Source organism: Protopterus annectens, chromosome 3.part1 (genome assembly GCF_019279795.1).
Source record: "Protopterus annectens isolate FY-2018-M chromosome 3.part1, PAN1.0, whole genome shotgun sequence".
Classification (NCBI taxonomy): domain Eukaryota; kingdom Metazoa; phylum Chordata; order Ceratodontiformes; family Protopteridae; genus Protopterus; species Protopterus annectens.
Window position 1 is genome coordinate 327,790,907 of NC_056732.1, and position 23,218 is coordinate 327,814,124.

The window sequence follows — 23,218 nt, forward strand, 5'->3', positions numbered from 1 at the left end:
AATGAAAACAAAACAGCAATGCATGCTGAGCTTAAAACAGTGTGCCAGAAAAATTGAAAAACAGCTGTTAGCAAACTAGACATACAACAAAGGGAAAAAAGAGAGAGAAAAAACATATCTTCAACTACTCAGAAAAGCCCCATTTAACAGATATACTCTCTTAGTAAAGGACAACGTGAAAGTTCACTAAAACAGTAACCTCTTACATGCACTTCAAAATAGCAGCACATTATTTTGTAACAAAAGGAAAAATACCAAAAGGCACTCCTAAAATAGTAACACCTTGAGTTGAAAAGTTACCACCTTGTATATTAGGTACATTTTTAGAAGAAAAACCTGAAGACTTAAGATTTAATGAATGTCCAACATAAGAAAACGAGATTGTAATACAATTAAACATACATGATAAAACCTGAGGCAAAGCAGCAATAACGGTGACATCATCAGCATAAGAAAAGAGACTGGGCACTAAGACCCCTGCACATGAAAAAGAATATGGTGACAAGCGTAATTGGGAGCACACTTTATAGAAAATGGCACCCACTACTAGTGTAAAAAAAAAAAATAGCAACTTAAGGGGCAGCCTTGTCTAATTCCATTTTTCATAGGAATGGAATCACCCAACCAACCGTTAACCACAGGCAAAACAGTTGAAGAGGCATAAATAGAAGATATGCAAGCAACAAAGAATAGCCCAAAGCCAAACAAACGTAAAATGTCAAGTAAAGCATCATCTGCTATGTTGTCAAATACTTATGTAAAATCAAAAGTAAAAGGGAAGGGGGAGAAGTAGAAATGTAAGAACAAGATAATGGAGCACCTCTTGGAAAAGGGGAAGTTGTTCCTAAGGAGGTTGAGGGATGCCTGAAAAGGAAGAAAGGGATTTCCAAACCATGAAATATTCCTGACGGATAATGGACAGAACCCAAGAGTCAGTTGTAATCTTTAACCGATTTGGAAGCGACAGGGAAAGACAGAGGGATAAGGGAACCTGGCTGAGGGAAAGGGGAAGCAAACTGTCAAATAGAACCCAGCTTATAATGGAAAGCAGTTTTCTGGGAAGTAGGGGTCTGAGTAGACTTAGCAGGAGGCACACGTCTAGAACCCTTTTTTCCCCTTAGGTGAAGAGCAAGACTGTCTGTGAACAGGAGTAATTCCTCAGAAACTTAGTAATAGGAGAAACAAAAATGTGTTTTAACTCCTGTAAGGCTTTACCCTTATCCTGGAGAGACATGAAAGGTTCAGCAGCCCCAAAAAGATTTTTATTACTCAAATAAGCATCCAACAGTTTGGCTTTAATGTCATCAGGCAAAGCCTGAAGACGAATCCAAGAATGACACCAGAACCAAAGGCAGCGGCCCTGGAAGAGGCATAAGCTGCACTGTAACTGCATTTGACAGAGTGGCGAGCAATTTGAGAAGTAAAGCCCAACAAGGAAAGGGCATAAGCCTATCCCTCAAAGTCAGAAAAATCAGAAACCACTTTGGAAACTTGAGAAAGGAGGGCCAAAACATAGCTGGTCACATGAGCCTGATTGTTAATGGCCCAAAAGAATAAAGTGGCCTTTTTGCCCAGTCTCTCCATGGCTCTACTATCATTCTCTGAAGGAAGAAACTTGGCAGAAGGCAACAACTTGGAGGGCTTGTCTGAAGAGAAAGACCTACAGACGGATCAGCGGAAGGATATTTATAAAGAAATTTACATTTGTCAGGCACCTTGTAAAATCTATCAGGTTGCCTGAGGGGGCTTAGCAGACTTCATCTGGAGGAGCTCATAATACCTTTTCTGAATATCACAGACTTCAGAACAATTCCACTTAACAAAAAACTCCATCATGTGGTACCCCCAAAGGAGAGTTCCTCCAAAGGGAAATCTGGACTAAGAATCCCCCTTCCTCTGAACCATAATCTAAGGAGTAAGGCATTTCAGGGATCCTTAACTTCACAGGAAATCTGCTTGGTTTTCTGTTTCTTTTTATGCAGGATGTCCTCATGCAACACCCTTGGAGGGTCAGACCCTTTGCAACATTCAGCAGGGCTCTCCTCCCTAAGATCTGCGGAATTCCCCTCGGTCCCTTGGATATAATCAGTTGAGGTTCCCCTTAACATCAGGAGCAGACTCTGTAAAGCCTCCAAGGATATGTGAGAATTTGGATCAATACCAGCCTTTGACAGGGTCGTGGCAGAGGAATCCAAGGTGACAAGCAGCCGATCCTCTGGGCTTTCACTAGCTCTGAAAGAGATGTATGGAGGGGGAGGGGTTGGAAAGCAGATGTATCAGACCTAACTTTTTTGGCCTTTTTTATTTGCAGATGACTGACCCTCGGGATGGGAAGACTCCACCATAGCACATTAAGCAAACAGTTTAAGACATTGTTTTTTCAAGGTGGATAGACAGAAAGGAGTAACAACTATGTAGGGTCTCAGGGACAAAAGCCTGACAGATAGAACACTGTGAATGGTCGTGGGGAGCTCACAAACAGAAAAGACACCGGCTGTGACTGTCTATCGGAAACCTGCTTCCCACACTGATATTTTCTCTTTCTGGATGACATGAACTCAACAGCACTAAATGGAAAAAAAGACAAGAAGAAATCCCAATGGGGCACTTACCTGAAATGCGATTTGGTAACTAGCACAGCAGAAGGGAATTCAGACTGGCATTCAATGATGCATCTGGACTGGGAGCAAAGAAGTTCTGAGTATGTACAGATATGCGGGGAGCATATGTTTTATGTATGGTGCCTATAAGTACTAAAGGCTTTGGTATATTGGCCAGACATTGGGCTATTCTTGGCAGATCCTTCGGTTATAACTACCGCATCAGTGATGTGATGAATATACTCTTGTAGGAAACAAAGAGGCTTAACCTTCATGTTTTGAAAAACAAAGTAAAGGAAAAGTAGTAATATTATAATAGAAACATAAATGAAACACTTATCAAACAGCACAACATACTAACGATAACATAATGGGTGACTAATGATTCCAAGCAGAAGGTAAACCTGAGTGGAGCACCTGCCACAAACCGCAACACAGGAGACTTGAGTTAACCAAAGCAACTATATAGTGATGCAAAAAGGCCAGGACTCCCTTGAGCACAATGGAAACAAACTGATTTTTTTTTTATTTTAATTTGAAACATCTTTACTGAAGATCACTTGTGCCACTTACATTTCTATAAAAGTAACCAAACCACATTAGCCCATTCACATTTACAAACCTACATCACATATACTGATATATAGCCTATAGTCTAGGCACTATTACATAAATTATTCAATGCCTGCCTTCGCTTAAACCTCATTCCTCTTCCAAAACATTTTTCTGCATGTAATGTTCCCACAATTTCCATTCTTTCTATGTAATCTACTCCTACCTTTTCTGAAGATCCCACCTCCTGTTCTTTTATCTCTGTTATAACAGTCAGTGCTTCAAGTACAGTTGGTTTAGATTTGATTTCCATTTTTTTAGTAATTGCTTTTTTGGAAGTTAGCAAGACACTATATCTAGGTAATTCCGATCCTTTATCCCAGCTCAAAAAACATTTCCTTAGTTACACTCATTTGCTTGCCCAGGATTCCCAACAGACTAATCTGTAGGGGATGTTTAAAGCATGCCAATTCATTACAATCCCAAAACATATGTTTCCAGGTATTTCTTTCCTCCTCTTTACACCTATAGCATTTGCCATTTAACAGAGGAAAATTTTTTTGGAGACTGCTTGGGGTATAAAAATATCTATGCAAACACCTCCAGGCAAAAATTCTAAATCTTCTAGATTTGGTTGCAAACTTAGGAGCCATACATATGTCCTTCCATTAGTCAACTGTGAATTGCATATCTAATCCCTCTTCCCCATTTCTTCTCATCTCTTCTGATGGATTCCTATAGTTATTGTGTAATATTTTATATGCCCTAATAATTATCCATTTTTATACAATGGAAACTGATTAAGAAAACTTGCCATTTCCACTGCTTATCAAGACAAGAATGCCCAAATGTTATTAAAGACTGCCTAACAGTGACCCTCAAAACGAGATGCAATTTCCAGTATCTACTAATAAACGAACATTAGGTTTCTCACACTTAAATATGTTACCAGGTGATAACAGCTCAAACTTATTCTCACCAAAATTATTCTAGCTCATCTTGCAAAAAAAATCTTGGAAAGCGCTACCATCAGTAAGCATTACATTCTTATATTCTTACCTTAATATTTACATCTGCTCCATTAGTGACGAGAAGTTCTAAACACAGTGCTCCATGAGCTGATGCAGCTGCAAAGTGCAAAGGGGTAAAGCCTTTCTCATTGACTTGGTTAACATTAGCACCAGTTTCTAAAAGTTCATTCACTACTGCATCTTGACCATTGTAACAGGCCACGTGTAAAGGTGTATTTCCGTAAGCGTTTGGTTCATTAATCTGTCAAATAATTATAAGATTAAGTTAGTAAGCAAAATTTCAAAACAAAAATAACAATATTCATTCATCAAAACAAGGAGAATATGACTAAGAATAAGAATTACAACAAACAGAACAGTTATATATACAAAAGTGATATGTCTTTTGAATAAGTCAACCCAAATTTCCCCTGTGAGAACAAGTACTTTATAAAGTACAGTTGTTTAAGTAAATTTACCCCAACAGTCACTGTTCAAATGACTACTACTGCAGTAGCTTTAGCTATATGGGTTATATCCTGATAAGGATATAACAGCCAGCTAGCTTCTAAAGCTTAAGGGCACCTTCTACACATCCAAACCATTACCAGCTCGAGCACAGCTGAAGAAAAAGTATGGTTGGTCGTCAAGCCCTTCACAGCTTACATGCCAACCAAAAGAGGGAGGCTAGAGCCCTGAAAAGAAAGGAAAACAAAAATACATACAAGTCTTCATCCTGGCAACAGAAACATAGAAAAATAAGGCAGGGGGTGGCTACTGCAAGAATGATTATTCAAACTCCTACTGTTATGGCAAGTTTACTTACACAACTGTACCACGTTCATAATTTGATCACTGCTGCAGAAGCCTTGGCTATATGGGTAGATTACCATAGTTTATATTAACTGGGAGGAAGAAGAATGAAGGCTCCAGGAGCTCCTGGAGTACAGTCCTAGTAAAGATTGCTCTAGACCTGGATAATGTATGCAAAGAGGAGGAATCCTTGAAAAGGAGGGAAAGATTATCACTGCTATCTGTATACCTAATGAATCACTGTCCGAGCCCATTTGTCTAAGACTATCTGTTATCAATGAGAAAAATGGAGGTCCAGATTTGGTGGAAAAATTAGAGGCTTGCCAGGGTGGACAATGGGTGGGTTTTTGGAACAACCCCCCCCCTCCCCTTGCCATTACTGTTTGTAAAATGTTGCAGTAATAGCTGTAAAATCCTTGACAAGTTTGGAGAAGGAAGGATGAAAAATCTGAGAAATGCCCTGAACCATGTAAAATGTTGCAGTAATACCTATAAAACCCTTGACACATTTGGAGAAGGAAGGCTGAAAAATCTGAGAAATGCCCTGAATCAACTTCCCTCTCTCATTAAAATTTAAAAGATCTCTGCAGCAGACATTTAAAATACAACCTCTCTAAGAAGAGTTTTAACATTTCAGCTTTTACACCCTCAGGAAGGTTTTGTTTATACAATCAAGCAAACATTCTCATAACAGTTCAATATCAGCAGCTCTGAAGGTGGCATTAACTGAATGATAGGCATACTTTAAAAAATGTTGTCATTTGAGGCAAAGAAGAAGTTTCAGCCTTACTACAGGATATGTACCCAAAGAGTGGCATACAGCAACATTGGTCCCCCTCCACAAAGGTGGTGCCTCAACGGATCCTGGAAACTATTGCCCCATAAGCTTGACTAGCTTGGTCTGCAAAGCTATGGAAAGGATCATCATGGACCTCATAAATAAAGATATTGGGGACCTACAGACACTGGATCCTACCCAGTTCGGCTTTGTTAAGGGCAGATCCTGCCTCTTAAACCTGGTTGATTTCTTTGAAACAGTTACCAAGGCCATTGACGAGGGGAAAGTGGTCCACACAGCCTACCTGGACCTTGCAAAAGCCTTCGATACAATACCCCACTCGGGCATTATAGATAAGCTCACCAGCTTAAATATAAACCCCTATGTCACTAGATGGGTTGCAAACTGGCTCAAGGACAGAACCCACATGGTTAGAATTGCTGGAGCCATGTCAGACTCCAAACCAGTTACAAGTGGCGTCCCACAGGGCTCAGTCCTGGGACCTCTCTTGTTCGGTATATATTTCTCGGAGGTACAGGCTAACACAGAAGGACTGTGGCTGACCAAGTTTGCAGATGACTGCAAACTGGGCGCCATAACAGACTCTCCAGCCGACACAAGCATCCTACAAAAGGGCCTCATAGAAACAGACAACTGGTGCCAGAGCCATGGCCTCAAGCTAAACGCCAAAAAGTGTATAGTCATCCCCTTTGGCAAAAACAAAGTGCCCATAAATTACCACATAGGTGGTAATCCATTAAGTACGGAAGAAGTAATTAGGGACCTGGGGACCCAAGTTGATAGCAATCTCTCATTTGACAACTACGTGGCCAAAGTGGTTAGAAAACCATTTTATATAGCCCACCTAATCATGAAGGGATTCACATCTAGATCAGGGGAGGTCATCATGCCTCTTTACTCATCCCTCATCAGGCCCATAATTGAGTACAATGCCCCTTTTGGGATGTACCTTAGCAGACACCTGCAGCAACTGGAAAGACCCCAAAAGTACCTCACCAAGAGGATCAAAGGGCTCAAACAGATGCCATACGCTGCCCGGTTAAAGAAACTCCAGCTCTACTCAGTGACATGCCGCCTGCTCAGAGGCGATCTGTGCCTGACGTATAAAGCCATGTCCAACCCGGAATTAATGGACATGCTGCACCTCAGAAAATCCAAATCCCATCGAGCTATGCACTCGAGAGACTTGAACCGCAGCACTGAAATAAATAGGACATGCTGGAGGGACAGATTCGTAACCCAGAGGCTCCCTTCACTCTGGAATAAAATCCCAGTCCAGGTTAGGCAGAGTCCCTCATTGACTCTTCAAGAGGAATCTTGATGAGTGGATGGGAGATAGTAGGTTTACCACGGGTATCACTTCTGTGTCACTGTTAGACAGAGGCACGGTATACTAGCCTCGAAAAAGGGCATAGCAAAATTCATTTAAAATGGGTGGTGAAAGTCAAACACACTCTGGTTAGGCTTATAAATGCCCTAGGGCAGATAGCCTAGTATGAACATAAGAAGCAATATTACACAATGATTTTTCTTCAGACTAGACAAAAAGCAATAATGTTCCTAATATTTTCAAAACAGGCAAGCATAAACTTTATCATGTGGGCTTGAAAATTAATATTTCTAAAAATAAGTGCCTCAGAATACAGTTTCTCCAAATCCTTTAAAAGCTTTCCCATCCTTGTCACAGGAGGAGGGATTACCATTTTCCAGATGTTTAGCAGCAGCTAGATTTAACAACAAAATCAATCTGAGAGTCTGATCTGGGATTACAAAATGTTTAAAAATTATACGATTAAGGAAATTTATATACTGCTTCCTCTGGGGCAGAAGAATCACCATCTCTCAAGTTACAGTATGGAACAAAAACATCCTCCAAAGTTGGAAGAACAGGAGGAAAGTACAGTTTTGTACCTACCATAAATGTAGATGTTCGAGGATTCCCTTGCTGCAGTCCTGACAATTGGGTATAGTCCGCGTCCCAGTCGGCCCGAATACCAGAGTATAAGGCTGACGTCGGTCATGGCGCCTTAGACTGACGTCAGTACGCCAGGGTACTAATGCGCATGACCGACGCCATTTCCTCAGTCTTTTCTTGCCCCAGATGTCAGAAGACCCAAAAAAGACAAGTCCCAAAACAACCTGCACCAAAAACATGTACAATATATACAGTAATATATACAAAAATATAAGCATGTAAACTCACCTACACAACCACCCTGAAACACAGAGGGAAGGAGGGAGGTAAATTGGACTGCAGCAAGGGAATCCTCGAACATCTACATTTATGGTAGGTACAAAACTGTACTATGTTCTTCGCCTTCCCTTGCTGCAGTCCTGACAATTGGGTAGAATCCCAAAGCAGAGGTAAGGGAGGCTGGCAAATTATAAAGTAGCAGGAGCTGACAACATGCCTTGTAAAACAGCTGTGGCAAAACCAGCTCTAGTCTTAGAGTATACAGGCAGGTGATAATGCCTAGAGAAAGTATGCACTGAACTCCAAGTAGCTGCCTCCAGAATATCCTTAGTTGCCACCCCTTAGAAATGCTGTTGAAGTGGCAGTAGCCCTAGTGGAATGAGGCCTAATCCCAGCTGGAACCTCTTGCCATGATGGGAATAACAAAATGCAATGCAAAAGCCAATCCACCTAGAAATAGTTTGTTTTGACACAGGCTTGCCCTGTGAACTTAAAGCAAAAGAAACAAGTAACTGCTGAGACTGCCTAAAATCTTTAGTCCTGCTCAAATAATAACGAATTGCCTGTGTACATCTAAAGTGTGCAAAATCTTTTCCCCTTTATTTTGAGGATCTGCAAAAACGAGGCAAATGAATAGTTTGGTTTAAAGCCACACTAGAAACTACCTTAGGCATAAAGGAAGGATTAGCACGTAATGATACCCTGTCCTTATGGAAAATCAAAAGGGCTCTACTGCCATAAGGGCCTGCAACTCAGACACCCTTCTTGCAGAAGTAATAGCCAACAGAAAAGCAGTCTTCCATGACAAATATTTCAATTCAGCAGTAGCTGCAGGCTCAAAAGGTTGTAGAGTAAGTTTTTCCAACACAAAATTGAGATCCCAAGCAGGAGTAGGAGCTCTATTGGGGTCTTATATTCTTTGCCCCTCTAAGAAACTGCTTGAACAAAGGATGCGAAAACAAAGGTGGGTCACAATCATAGTGAGCTGAAATTGCTGCAGCATGAATCTTTATGGAAGAGAAAGACAAACCTTTGTCCAATAATTCAGTAAGATATTGAAGAGCCACACTCAAATTAGGCTCTGAAATCTCCAAATTCTTTGCTGTACTCCAAAATAAAAATCTCTTCCATTTTTCTGACACTCTCCTAGTACTAGGCCTTCTAGCTTCCATAATCACATTTAAAACTTGTTGAGGAAGCTGAGACCTACCATGCTTCAACACAGAATATGCCAAGCTGTGAGATGAAGAGATTGAAGCTTGACATTGAGCAGATGACCGCCCTTCTGAGATAACAGATGAGGAATCAGAGGTAAAGGCCATGGAGGCTTCTTTACAAGACTCCTTAGAAGTGGGTACCAGTGTTGCCGAGGCCAATCTGGAGCTATCAAAATCATCCTTGGCCTGTCCTGTCTGACCTTTAGTAATACCTTTAGAAGAAGAGGTAGAGGTGGAAAGGCATAGACATGAAGGTTTTTCCAACTGAAAGACAGAGCATCCACTTTCCAAGCTGTGTGATGAAACCCCTTTGTGCAATACTTTGGCAGCTGGTGGTTTAGTGGAGAAGCGAACAGATCTATGTCTGGAGTTCCCCATGACACTGTCAATTTCTGAAATACATGAAGATCCAGTTTCCATCCGTGGGGATCCATGATTTGTCTGCTTAATACATCTGCTAGGGAGTTCTGTGCTCCTGGCAGAAACCTTGCCTGAAGAGTCAGTTGCAGGCTTAACGCAGTCTCCCATAAAATCATTGCTTGCCTGCATAGAGGATAAGAATGTGTTCCCCCTTGCTTGTTGATGTACCACATGACAGTTGTGTTGTCTGTCAGAATCAACACCTGCCCTGGAAGAAGTAACTCCTTGAACGCCATCAATGCAAACTGGACTGCTAACATCTCCTTCATGTTGATATGTAGATGCTGTAGTCTGGCAGGCCACTTGTCTTGTATCCACTTTCCATTTAGATGAGCTGCCCAAGCAATGTCCGAGGCATCTGTCGTTAAAATCTGACTCGCCTCTGGCCGGGTCACAGAGAGTCCCTTGTTTAGGTGACATTCCTGAGCCCACCACAAGAATTCCTTTTGAAGGCAAGGTATTATTTGAATGACAGTGTCCAAATCTTGGCAGTGCTGTGTCCATACATTTTGAGATACCATTGCAGCTTCCTCATATGCAGTTTGGCATTGGGAAGCACCAGAATACAAGATGCCATGAACCCTAATGCTTGAAGGACTGTCCTTGCAGTCAGCACGGACTGATGAGATAGTTGATGGAAGTAAAGTGACAGACTCTTTTGTTTGTCCGGGGTTAAAAGGCCATCTGGGCTGCTGTATTCAGTCTCACACCCAGAAAGCACATGTCTTGAGAGGGTACTAGACTGGACTTTATTTCGTTCACAGAATACCCTAGGCATCTTAGCACTGCTATGACATATTCCAGATGCTGTAGAAGGTGTTCCTTTTCTTGAGCCAGAATCAGGCAGTCGTCCAAGTAAGGATAAATTTGAATGCCTTGAAGCCTGAAGTAAGCTATCACTGGAGCCAGAACCTTTGTGAATACTCTGGGCAGTAGATAAGCCAAAGGGCAATGCAGAGAACTGATAATGAAAATCTCCAGTTCGAAACCGCAGATACTTTCTGCAACTTAGCCTTATGGGCACATGAAGGTAAGCTTCCTTGAGATCCAAAGTTACCATCCAGTGATCCTTGCCCAGCAGAGGTAACAGTTGCTGTAACGTCAACATCTTGAACTTGGGAATGTCCAGATAAGTGTTGAGGATAGATAAATCCAAAATTGGTCTCCACGTGTTCCCCTTCTTTGGTACTAGGAACAGGCGAGAATAAAATCCGGAGCCCCTTTCTGACACAGGGACTGGCTGAATATGCCCTATCTGGAGTAACTGAGAAACTTGCTTGTGAGCCTCTTTTCTTTGTGGAGGAGGAACATCTGGCATGCCTTTGAAAGGGGCATTGTGTGGAAATAAAATCTGTACCCGTGATGAATGATATCCAGCACCCATCTGTCTTGAGTGATTAAATCCCAATTTTCTTTGAAAAGAGACAATCTTCCTCCCAAAGGAGCTGCCAGACGAGAGTCCATTGGCAGCTGAAAAGGCAGGTCATTGGTTCTGCTTACGAAAGGACTGACCCCTGCCCTCACCAGAAGTCTGAGCAGGTGAACTGTCTGATCTAGGCCTAAACGAACCTTGAGCCCTGCCCCTACCACGCCTAGACCTACCCTAGACTGGGAACCATAAGCAGGATATGTCCACCCCTTAGCAGGCCAATTTCTACTAAACTGGAGGCTGCACCTGCAAAAATCTTTAACAGTCTGCATAGACTTAGCTTTGTCCTCCATTTTCTTTAAAACTGCTTCCACAGGCGGTCCAAACAACACATCAGACTGTAAAGGAGCATCCAAAATCCTGGTCTTAACATGCTCAGCTAAATTCTGATCCTTCAACCATGCATGTCTGCGAAGAACAGAACTAGTAGCAGCCACCCTCGAGGAGGCCTGAACAGCATCAAAACCACACTGCAAAGAATGCTTACCCACTTGTTCAGACACATGAACCAAATCCAGCAATTCTTTACACTCAATACCTTCCGCCAAAGCATCCACCTTAGATTTCAATTGTGAAAGGAGATAATTCTGATATTTCAGCATATGAAATTGACAATTCAAAGCCCTCATGGCTAGAGTGGAAGAAGTATATACTTTCTTACCCCACCTATCCAAAGCCCTTGCCTCTTTATCAGAGGGTACAGGATTTTTAACCACAGAAGCTTTAACACCTTTAGGCCCCTGAGAAACAGTTTCTGGGTCAGCCCTGGGACTCTTAAACAAATACTTATGAGCTTGGGCACCCTATAATACCTATCAGGCTTAACAGGAGCAGGAGGCAAGGAATCAGGGTTCAGAGAAGCCTCTGCAAAACATCCTCCACCACATTCAACACAGGAGGAATAGCTAAGGGCCTATGCTGGGGCAAAACAAGATTATCACTGCTATTTGTATACCTAATGAATCACTGTCAGAGCCCATTTGTCTAAGACTATCTGTTATCAATGAGAATAATGGAGGTCCAGATTTGGTGGAAAAATTAGAGGCTTGCCAGGGTGGACAATGGGTGGGTTTTTGGAACAACCCCCCCCCTCCCCTTGCCATTACTGTTTGTAAAATGTTGCAGTAATAGCTGTAAAATCGTTGACAAGTTTGGAGAAGGAAGGATGAAAAATCTGAAAAATGCCCTGAACCATGTAAAATGTTGCAGTAATAGCTGTAAAACCCTTGACAAGTTTGGAGAAGGAAGGCTGAAAAATCTGAGAAATGCCCTGAATCAACTTCCCTCTCTCATTAAAATTTAAAAGATCTCTGCAGCAGACAGTTAAAATACAACCTCTCTAAGAAGAGTTTTAACATTTCAGCTTTTACACCCTCAGGAAGATTTTGTTTATACAATCGAGCAGACATTCTCATAACAGTTCAATATCAGCAGCTCTGGAGGTGGCATTAACTGAATGATAGGCATACTTTAAAAAAATGTTGTCATTTGAGGCAAAGAAGAAGTCTCAGCCTTACTACAGGATATGTACCCAAAGAGTGGCGTACAGCAACAGTGGTCCCCTCTCCACAAAGGTGGTGCCTCAACGGATCCTGGAAACTATCGCCCCATAAGCTTGACTAGCTTGGTCTGCAAAGCTATGGAAAGGATCATCATGGCCCTCATAAATAAAGATATTGGGGACCTAAAGACATTGGATCCTACCCAGTTCGGCTTTGTTAAGGGCAGATCCTGCCTCTTAAACCTGGTCGATTTCTTTGAAACAGTCACCAAGGCCATTGACAAGGGGAAGGTGGTTCACACAGCCTACCTGGACCTTGCAAAAGCCTTCGATACAATACCCCACTCGGGCATTATAGATAAGCTCACCAGCTTAAATATAAACCCCTATGTCACTAGATGGGTTGCAAACTGGCTCAAGGACAGAACCCACATGGTTAGAATTGCTGGAGCCATGTCAGACTCCAAACCAGTTACAAGTGGCGTCCCACAAGGCTCAGTCCTGGGACCCCTCTTGTTCGGTATATATTTCTCGGAGGTACAGGCTAACACGGAAGGACTGTGGCTGACTAAGTTCGCAGATGACTGCAAACTGGGCACCATAATCGACTCTCCAGCCGACGCAAGCATCCTACAAAAGGGTCTCATAGAAACAGACAACTGGTGCCAGAGCCATGGCCTCAAGCTAAACGCCAAAAAGTGTATAGTCATCCCCTTTGGCAAAAACAAAGTGCCCACAAATTACCACATAGGTGGTAATCCATTAAGTACGGAAGAAGTAATTAGGGACCTGGGGACCCAAGTTGATAGCAATCTCTCATTTGACAACCACGTGGCCAAAGTGGTTAGAAAAACATTTTATATAGCCCACCTAATCATGAAGGGATTCACATCTAGATCAGGGAGGTCATCGTGCCTCTTTACTCATCCCTCATCAGGCCCATAATTGAGTACAATGCCCTTTTGGGATGTACCTTACCAGACACCTGCAGCAACTGGAAAGACCCCAAAAGTACCTCACCAAGAGGATCAAAGGGCTCAAACAGATGCCATATGCTGCCGGTTAAAGAAACCCCAGCTGTACTCAGTGGCATACTGCCTGCTCAGAGGCGATCTGTGCCTGGCGTATAAAGACATGTCCAACCCGAATTAATGGACATGCTGCACTTCAGAAAATCCAAATCCCATCGAGCCACGCTCGAGAGACTTGAACCTCAGCACTGAAATAAATAGGACATGCTGGAGGGACAGATTCATAACCCAGAGGCTCCCTTCACTCTGGAATAAAATCCCAGTCCAGGTTAGGCAGAGTCCCTCATTGACTCTCTTCAAGAGGAATCTTGATGAGTGGATGGGAGATAGTAGGTTTACCCCGGGTATCACTTCTGTGTCACTGTTAGACAGAGGCACAGTATACTAACCTCGAAAAAGGGCATAGCAAAATTCATTTAAAATGGGTGGCGAAAGCCAAACACACTCTGGCTAGGCTTATAAATGCCCTAGGGCAGATAGCCTAGTATGAACCTATGAACCTAAGAAGCAATAATACACAATGATTTTTCTTCAGACTAGACAAAAAGCCATAATGTTCCTAATATTTTCAAAACAGGCAAGCATAAACTTTATCATGTGGGCTTGAAAATTAATATTTCTAAAAATAAGTGCCTCTAAAAATAAGTGCCTCAGAATACAGTTTCTCCAAATCCTTTAAAAGCTTTCCCATCCTTGTCACAGGAGGAGGGATTACCATTTTCCAGATGTTTAGCAGCAGCTAGATTTAACAACAAAATCAATCTGAGAGTCTGATCTGGGATTACAAAATGTTTAAAAATTATACGATTAAGGAAATTTATATACTCTATCTGCTTCCTCTGGGGCAGAAGACTCACTATCTCTCAAGTTACAGTATGGAACAAAAACACCCTCCAAAGTTGGAAGAACAGGAGGAACTGGAGTAGGTTCAGGACAAAAATGGCAGTACAGATGCCAAAAAGTGCCTAAACATTCTTACCTCGAGAATGGAAGCTTCAGCCCTGAAAAGAAAAAAAAAAAAGGAAAGGACCAATAAAATAAATGTAATTAATAAGTGTGTGTACGTGTACATGTGTGTTTATGTGCATTGCGTACATATACACACGCGAAACACACACACACACCTACCTACATCCCAGCAATATATACAAAAAAAAATAAGGAGGCTGCAGGAAGGGAAAAGCTACTGCAAATGTGATGTATTACAACATCTAATATTAGGTTTACTTATACAACTGTTTTATTTTCAACATTTAGATCACTATTGCAGTACCCCAAGCTATATGGGCAGATTACCATAGCTTAAAAACATATTGAGTAAGGAAGGAATGCAAGAATCCTGGAATCTCTGGAAAATGGTCCTTGCAAAGCCTGTTCTGGTCCCGGAAAAGTAATCCAGTATAACATTTTATGAAAGTATGTACACAGGACCAAGTTTCTGCCCATGGAATATGTCTAGAGTCCACCCATTTCCAGACAGCAACAAATGAAAACAAAGACATAGTAGAAAGGGCCCTAACCCTGCCTGGACATGGCTTGTTATGTAGCATGAGACAGCCATCTGGAAATTGCTTTTACACTGTCTTTTTTTTTGGTACCCTCATAGCAGTCAAATAACAGATAGACTTTCTTGAAGGGTTTAGTTCTATCCAAATAGTATGAGAGCCGTCAGTGGACATCCTGAGAATGAAGAATTCTTTCTCCCTTGTGTTTATGTTAAGGAAAAATTATAGGGAGATTAGTCTGGCAAAGTTAAAATCTGAAACCATGTTAGCCACAGAAGGATTAGCTCTCAAAGAAACCCTTTTCTTATGAAAGATCAGGTAAGGATGATGTCTTGCCATAACAGCTTACAACTCAGATGCTCCTCTTGTAGATGTCAGAGCAATGAGTAGAACAGTTTTCTATATTAAGAACCACAAATCAATCTGATGAGCTGGCTCAAACAGAAGCAGTGTTAAGCTTTTCAAGCACACATTTAATATTACAAGGAGGAGCCACTTGTTTACTAGGTGGGCAGATATGTAAAACCCCTTTCACAAGGTGCTTGACTTGGGGTCAAGTGCAGAAAAGCAGAAACAACTAAAACATTAACTTTGATGGAGGAATAAGAGAGGCAAGAGTAGAATAACTCAAGCAAACAATCAAGACCCACAGGCAACCGGGCCCCGAAAGGGTCCTGGTTCTTATAGGGTGCCAACTATTAAGTCTTTTCATTTACACATATGATTTTCTATCAGTGTTTTTTTTTTGCCTCCTTTAATACCTGCTGCATATCGTCAGAAAAAAAGGTATATAAAAGCTAACAAAAGTCTATCATCCAAGCAGTTAGTTGGGAGTATTTTCAGGTTGGAGTGCATCAAACAATTCTTGTCTAGGGAACGTTCTGTATGGTGAAACATAAATAAGTAGTGGGAACTTGTGACAGTGGACAGTAGTGTTTTCTCTCTTTTTTTCTTATGTTAGGTAAGGAGAGTGCCTGTATCAGGCTACACAACAGCAAGGGAAATATTCTAGTCCATTATGGGTAGTCTGTGGATCACATTACAATTGCATTACAGATCTGATTCTGAATTTAGTTGCTGTCATTTTCTTTATATTTTGCACCCACACTGCACACAAACAGATAAGAAAGAAACTTGTTATCAATACAAGCTATAAGAAGTGGGGACAGGATGTAAATATTTATGATATATTTGCCTCTGCAGGTGAAACTCCAGTCTGAAACACCATTTACTTTTTTTTTGTAAGCAAACACAGCCATCAGAAAAACAGCACTGGCTAACTCTATGCCTGCATTTTAAGAACTGTAAATGTGTCATGTTAAATTGTCATAGTTTTAAACGTTAAAAATGTTTTTATAAGACATTCCTAAAAGACTGTAAATGACAAATTATTGGCCTATGTTTATGGCTGTAATGGTCACATCCAGATGACACAACACACAAGACAAAATGGAAACCTAAGGGCAAGTATGAAGACATTAGTGGAGGAACCCATAGACCTTAAAATAATGTACTTGTGAAGACTGGTAGAGAAGGGTGAAGGCTGCCAGGCTAGCCAGATAGAATTTTGCAGGTAATTCTGTCATTTGTAAATATGAATGTAAACTACAGGCTTGTTGTTTAAAAATATAAAGAAATACTGTTACCTGTGGAACTGGAAATACATGTGACAACAGTGCACTCTACTGACCAAGTAAAAGCATGTTGTGAACCTTTGATCTAAAGTCGGCTCCAGTCAGTCTAGATGAAGACATTCTTTCTATTGTTTTAACCAAGAGTTAAATTGCTAGATTTAAACATGCAAAGTCATTTTTATTGCTCTGTTTCCTGACCAGTGGCAAGATAACAAAAGGGTGCTGTTAAGAATGTAAATGCAGTTAATGTGTAGCCTGGGAACACCAGGAAAGTGTAAAAGATGATGTAATGTTTATCAGAACTGCAATAGCAATTTAAACAGAGAGAATCAGAAGGCATTAAGCATTTTTGTCTTGATCATCCAACTCACAGCACTCTGCTTGTTTTCTTATGCAAGTTATCTTGGACTTGTGTTTTCTTGTAGAGATATCTAGAACTGGGAAGATTAGACCAAGTGCTTTTCTGTGATGTCAGAACTGTACTACTGACTTATTTTCAGTATTTCTGGGTGATCCCTGAACTGTTAACCAGCATTGACTGTGTAGTAAAAAGCATTGTCTTGTGATTTTAATTATTTATTATTAAATATTTTAAAACATTTTAACTATGGCTGGTTTGTGTAGAGATAGGTCAAGCTCTAAGAGTACAATGCATGCTTATATTGATCCTGTACCAAGTCACTCTAATAAGCCTTGACTGTTTAGTCACAACTACCAATTGGATAATAGTATTGCACAGTAATAACTGGACACCATTTTACGGGCCTTTGAGTAGCTGATGAGTATTAGTGGGTGGTGGCAAGTGGAACTACCGTATAGTCTGGGAAAAAGGGGCACAGCTGGAGAAACTGTGCCAGTCTTCCCCAGGAGTGTCTGTGTGGTTGTATAAACTCGTCTCAAAGTGCACAAGTGTGTGTCAGCTACTTGGGCAGGGACACGAAGCACTGGTTGGACAGAGAGGGTGTTAGAGGTTTTAGCTTGCCCACTAGGCTGAGATCTGGACACTATAGCTGTGCCAGTGGGGAGTCTTATTGGGGACCTGGAGAGCAAGGGAGCGACCAGCCCTGGACCGACTGTGATCTCTGTGTGCTCTTAAGGAAAATTTCACTTCACTGTGTGTATTTGTTATCCTTTCCTCCTATATGAGATGCCCTCTCTGGTGTTAGTGGTGAGGACTGAGGCTCCTTGATTGCTGGGCCAGGGCACGGGCATCACATATTAATTGTTTGGCAATGGTGGGATATCCACATCACATATTAATTAGTTGGCAAACACTAACTGGTTTGTAGTGGTGTGGGTAGACTGAATCCTGTAGCTTGTGTACAGTGAGATTTGAAGGTGTTTTTGTACTCAAACAACCACGCAGTAAATACTCAGAGTTCAGATCACAATTGTTTTACTTCTTTTGTTAGCTTAGTTAGTCAGGGTGACCAGGCAGCATGTCAGCAGAGGAGTATAAAAAGCTGACAAGGAGCCAGCTGGCAGAGCTGTGCCAGGCTAGTGGACTGGTGCATGGAAACCTGACTAAGGCACACCTGAATGCAGCCTTGGTTACAGTTATATCAGAAAACAGCAACCAGGAGGACAATCAGACTGGCAGTGGATATATAATCTCGAAGAATGGACAGCTCAACCTTTCTGCAGTGGACTTAAAAATCCAGCTGGAACTAAAAAGACTCGAGTTGGAGGCCAGGCATGTGGAATTAGAAGCAAATGAGAGACTGCGACATTTGCAGGCTGAGGAGAAAGAGAAACTGTTACATCTGCAAGCTGAGGAACAAGAGAGGCAGCGGCAGAATGAGGAGAAGCTGACTCTTCCCCAGAGTCATGGAGGTAATGGGAAAGGGAGTAAATGGACCCCAGAAGCACAAAAGGTCAGTAAATTTCTTCCGCAGTTTAAAGAAGGGATAATTTTGATAGTTTCATTCATATGATTGAGAGGGTATGTAAACAGTATGAAGTTGACCAAGGGCTCTGGGTACGGTTCCTGACCCCCTTACTCCATGGTAAAGCTGTAACTGTTCTGTCCAAAATGTCTGAATTTGCATGTTTTGATTATACTACTGTTAAGAAATGTCTTTTAGAACCATTTAAGCTAACACCTGAAACATATAGGAAAAAGTTTCGTGAGCATAGACGCAAGGCAGATGAAATTGTCTGTGAATATGTTGCTGAACTGAGCACTTATTTCCATAGGTAGGTGAGTGGGATGTCAGGTCACCACTTTTGAAGGGCTGGCAGACCTTCTGGTGAGGGAACAAGCCCTTAGCACTTTGCCTGAGGACATGATGATCTGGTTAGCTGATAGACAATGTGGTGCTTCAGATGAGAGGGGGAAGGAGGGAGACCTATACATAGCAAGCAGGGAAGCCCTACACAGGAAGGGAACCCCCCCAGTACTGCTCATGGGTCTAAAGGAACCCATGGTGGGCAGCACAGACTGCCCCAACAGAATCTGCCAGTAGCAGGGGAAGCCACTAGTCCAGGTACACGTCCAGGAGCTAGGGTTAAATGTTTTGAATGCAACCAGTGGGGCCATGTGGCATACAGATTTCCACAGAGGCAAGGTGGGGAACCAAAGTTGAGGAAGCCAGTAAGTGGGAAAGACAAAATGCCAACAGTAGGTTATCTTGAGACAACAGGGGTACCGAACTACCATCCTGCAGATGTCCTAAGAGGGAAGGATTTGGATGAGGCAGTACCATGTGCTTATGCAGTTACACACGGTCAGGCTAGGAGACAAACATGTGGGTCTGGTAGCCTGGGAGATACCTAGACAGACTGCATACTTGCAGCCAGGACTGGTGAGGTGGTTACTTTAGGGAGTGAGCTAATCTGCAGCAGTGAGACTGAAGGTGAGCCACAGCTGCTTGTGGGTACTGGTGGTCCCTTGGACAGAGTGACTGAAAAGGTAGAGGTAAGTAGTAGTACCCAGGCTGACAGTGAGGCACCACTGTCAGAGGATGCCATACTTCCTGTGGAAGGGGAGCTGGGAAGGGCTACACGGAGAGAGTTGGAGACCGGCTCAGCTCTCAGACCCTACATTGCAAGGCCTGAGGCAGGTAGCTAGGGAGGCACCTGATTCTCAAGGAAAGGGGGAATCTGTATACTGGGACAAAGGGTTACTATACAGAGAGTGGATTCCTGAGGGAGGGCTAGAAGATGAGAGGGTACAAGCAGTTGATAGTGCCTAGGGTCTACCGTCTGGTGCTTCTAGCCATAGCCCATGATATTCCCTTTGCAGGTTATATGGGCATAAAACGTACAAAGAGGCGTATTATGCAGAACTTCTATTGGTCTGGAATTTCCAGAGATGTAACAGGGTACTTCAGGACCTGTGAGCAGTGCCAAAAAGTAGGCAAGGCAGGAGACAAGGTGAAAGCTCCTTTGATGCCTTCGCCTGTAATTGAGGAGCCATTTCAAAGGGTAGCTATGGATATTGTGGGTCCTCTGAGTACCCTAAGTTCCACATGGAAAAAGTATATCCTAGTGGTAATGGATTATGCTACACGATACCTTGAGGCAGTGGCTTTGTCCTCCATTGAGGAAGAGAATGTGGTAAATGCTTTGTTAAAGGTTTTCAGCAGAGTAGGTTTCCCAAAAGAAATACTGACTGACAGAAGTGCCAATTTCATGTCAGACCTGCTGGCTTGTCTGTGGAAGTCCTTTGGGGTGAAGCACATGAAGACCAACCCCTACCATCCCCAGACTAATGGTCTTGCTGAGAGGTTAAACTCTACAATCAAGTCCATGCTACGGGCATTTGCAGATCAGTTCATAGGTAGGTACTAGGCTATCAGCCCACGGGCCTATGTAAGCCTAGCCAATAAGGTTCCCTGGCTTACGCCACCCAAGAAAGTTATTTTCTTGTGCCACTGTCGAGCAGAGACACAGAAGTGATCCCTAGGGTGCATTTCCTATTTCCCATCCACTCATCAAGATTTATCTTGAAGAGTGCTAATGAAGAACTTTGCTTGACATAGATGGGTAGCCTGTTCCAGACTATGGAAAGTCTCTGGGACAGGAATCTATCCCTCCAGCATGCCCTGTGTGTTGTGGTGACAAGGTTTAAGTCCCTAGAGCATGTAGCTCAGAGGGATTGGGATTTATTTAGATGTAGCATGTCCAAGAGCTCCGGGTATGACATAGCTTTATATGTTAGGCAGAGATCACCTCGGAGTAGGCAATATGCTATGGAGTAAAGCTGGAGTTTTTTGAGGCGGTCAGTGTAGGGCATTTGTTTGAGGCTGGTAATCCTCTTTGTGAGGTACTTCTGTGGCCTTTCCAGCTGCTGCAGATGTCTTGTGAGGTACATTCCAAAAGGGGCGTTGTACTCTATAATGGGTCTAATGAGTGTAAGAGGGAACAATGACCTCTTTTTTCCTGGATGAGAACCCTTTTATGATTAGGTGTGTCATGTAGAAGGGCTTCCTGACTACTGTGGCGATGTGACTATCAAAGGAGAGAATACTGTCCACCTGGGTCCCAAGGTCTCATCACCCATTCGGTGTTAAGTAGATTGCTGCCTATGTGGTAGTTCATGGGTACAGAGTTTTTACCAAAGGGGATGACACTGCACTTTTTGTCACTGAGCTTGAGGCCATGGCTCTGACACCAGGCGTCTGTCTCAGCGAGGCCCTTCTGTAGGATGTCCACATCATTTGGGAACTTGACTATGGCTCCTAGTTTGCAGTCATCTGCGAACTTCGTTAGCCAGAGGCCTTCTGTGTTAGCCTGTACTTCAGAGAAGTAGATACCAAACAGGAGAGGTCCCAGGACGGAACCCTGTGGTACTCCACTTGTCACAGCTTTAAGGTCAGATTTGGAGTCTGCAACTTTTACAGTGTGGGTTCTGTCAGTGAGCCAGTTGGCAACCCATCTTGTGACGTAGGGATTTATACCTAGTTTAGTGAGTTTTGCTATAATTCCAGAATGGGGGATGGTGATGAAAGCCTTGGCGAGGTCAAGACAGACTGTGTGAACCACCTTACCCTCATCTACGGCTTTGGTGACTGCCTCAAAGAAGTCGATCAGGTTCAGGAGGCATGATCTGTCTTTCACAAACCCGAGTTTAAGGGGGAGTGGGACAAATATTTGCCTCATCTGTTGTTTGCTTACAGAGAGGTTCCCCAGGAATACACAGGTTTTTCACCCTTTGTGTTGCTGTATGGGCATAGGGTGAGGGGCCCCTCTAGATTTAATTTGAGATGTGTGGGAAGGTGAGTGCAAGTCTCACAAGGAGTCTGTTGTGGCATATGTCCTAAACCTCAGGATAAGGTTCACGGAACTCATGGGCTTGGTCCAGGAGAACCTGGCAGAAGCCCAACAGCAAAAAAAGGTGTGGTATGACAGGAATGCTCGAGCTACAGACTATGCTGTGGGGCAGCAAGTAATGGTTCTCATTCCTGTCAGACACAACAAGCTGCAAGCAGCTTGGGAGCGTCCCTACAAGGTGGTAGGAAAGGTAAGGGATTTTAAAGTACAGTTTTGTACCTACCATAAATGTAGATGTTCGAGTGCTAATACAGCTGCAGTAATCACAGATGGGTTTTCTGCCGTCAGGCGGTCCCTCGGTCGGCCGAATTCCAAAGTCTTGGTCCGGCGTCGGTTGTAGTCGCTTTCTCTTCTGACGTCAGTGAGGCCAAAGTATATAAGACACAGCCGACGCCATGTTCTTCAGTCTTTCTTGCCCCAGATGTCAGGTGCCCCCAGAAGGAAGGCAATACATAAATAATGCATATATGCATATACCAGCAATGTAAAATAAACCAAAATCAGTGGTTGCAAGCAAATAAAACATAGCAGGATAACCCAGTCAGGTAGTACGAAGAGGTTGTTAGGCCCCATGCCTTTACCAAGTGGGGAAGGAGGGAGGGAAACCAGTACTGCAGCTGTATTAGCACTCGAACATCTACATTTATGGTAGGTACAAAACTGTACTATGTTCATCGTGCATACAGCTGCAGTAATCACAGATGGGTAGAGTCCCAAAGCTATGCATAGGGTGGTAGGTACTAGGAGGAACTGGGTTGAGCCAGAATGCCCTGCAAAACAGCAGTGGCAAAACCTGCTCTTGTTCTGGAATATAAAGGCAGGTGGTAGTGTTTTGTGAAGGTATGTACAGAACTTCAAGTGGCTGCCTCTAAAATATCTTTGGTAGGAACTCCTCTGAGGAAGGCTGTAGAGGTAGCTGTGGCCCTGGTGGAGTGTGATCTGATACCTGTAGGAACAGATTTCCCATGGTAGGAATAACAAAACCATATGCAGTGGCCTATCCACTTTGAAATAGTCTGTTTTGTAACTGGCTTCCCTTGAGCCCCTACAGCATAGGACACAAAGAGTTGTTCTGATTTCCTGAAGGACTTTGTTCTGTCCAAATAATAACGTAGCTGCCTATGGATGTCTACAGAGTGTAGCAGCCTTTCCCCTTTGTTTTGAGGGTTGGGGTAAAAGGTAGGAAGGTGTATGGCTTGATTTAAAGCTACCCTGGATACCACTTTAGGCATAAATGAT

At 42.7% G+C, this 23,218-nt stretch overlaps 1 protein-coding gene across 1 annotated transcript in view; it reads right to left on the minus strand.

The window, feature by feature from the left end:
* Positions 1 to 23,218, minus strand: part of ANKRD28 (ankyrin repeat domain 28) — a gene marked incomplete in the record, with an annotated part of 2,819,689 nt that overhangs the window by 1,577,901 nt on the left and 1,218,570 nt on the right. The window contains 1 exon segment of the mRNA XM_044066773.1: positions 4,212 to 4,424. Within this exon segment, the coding sequence (XP_043922708.1) occupies positions 4,212 to 4,424 (213 nt within the window).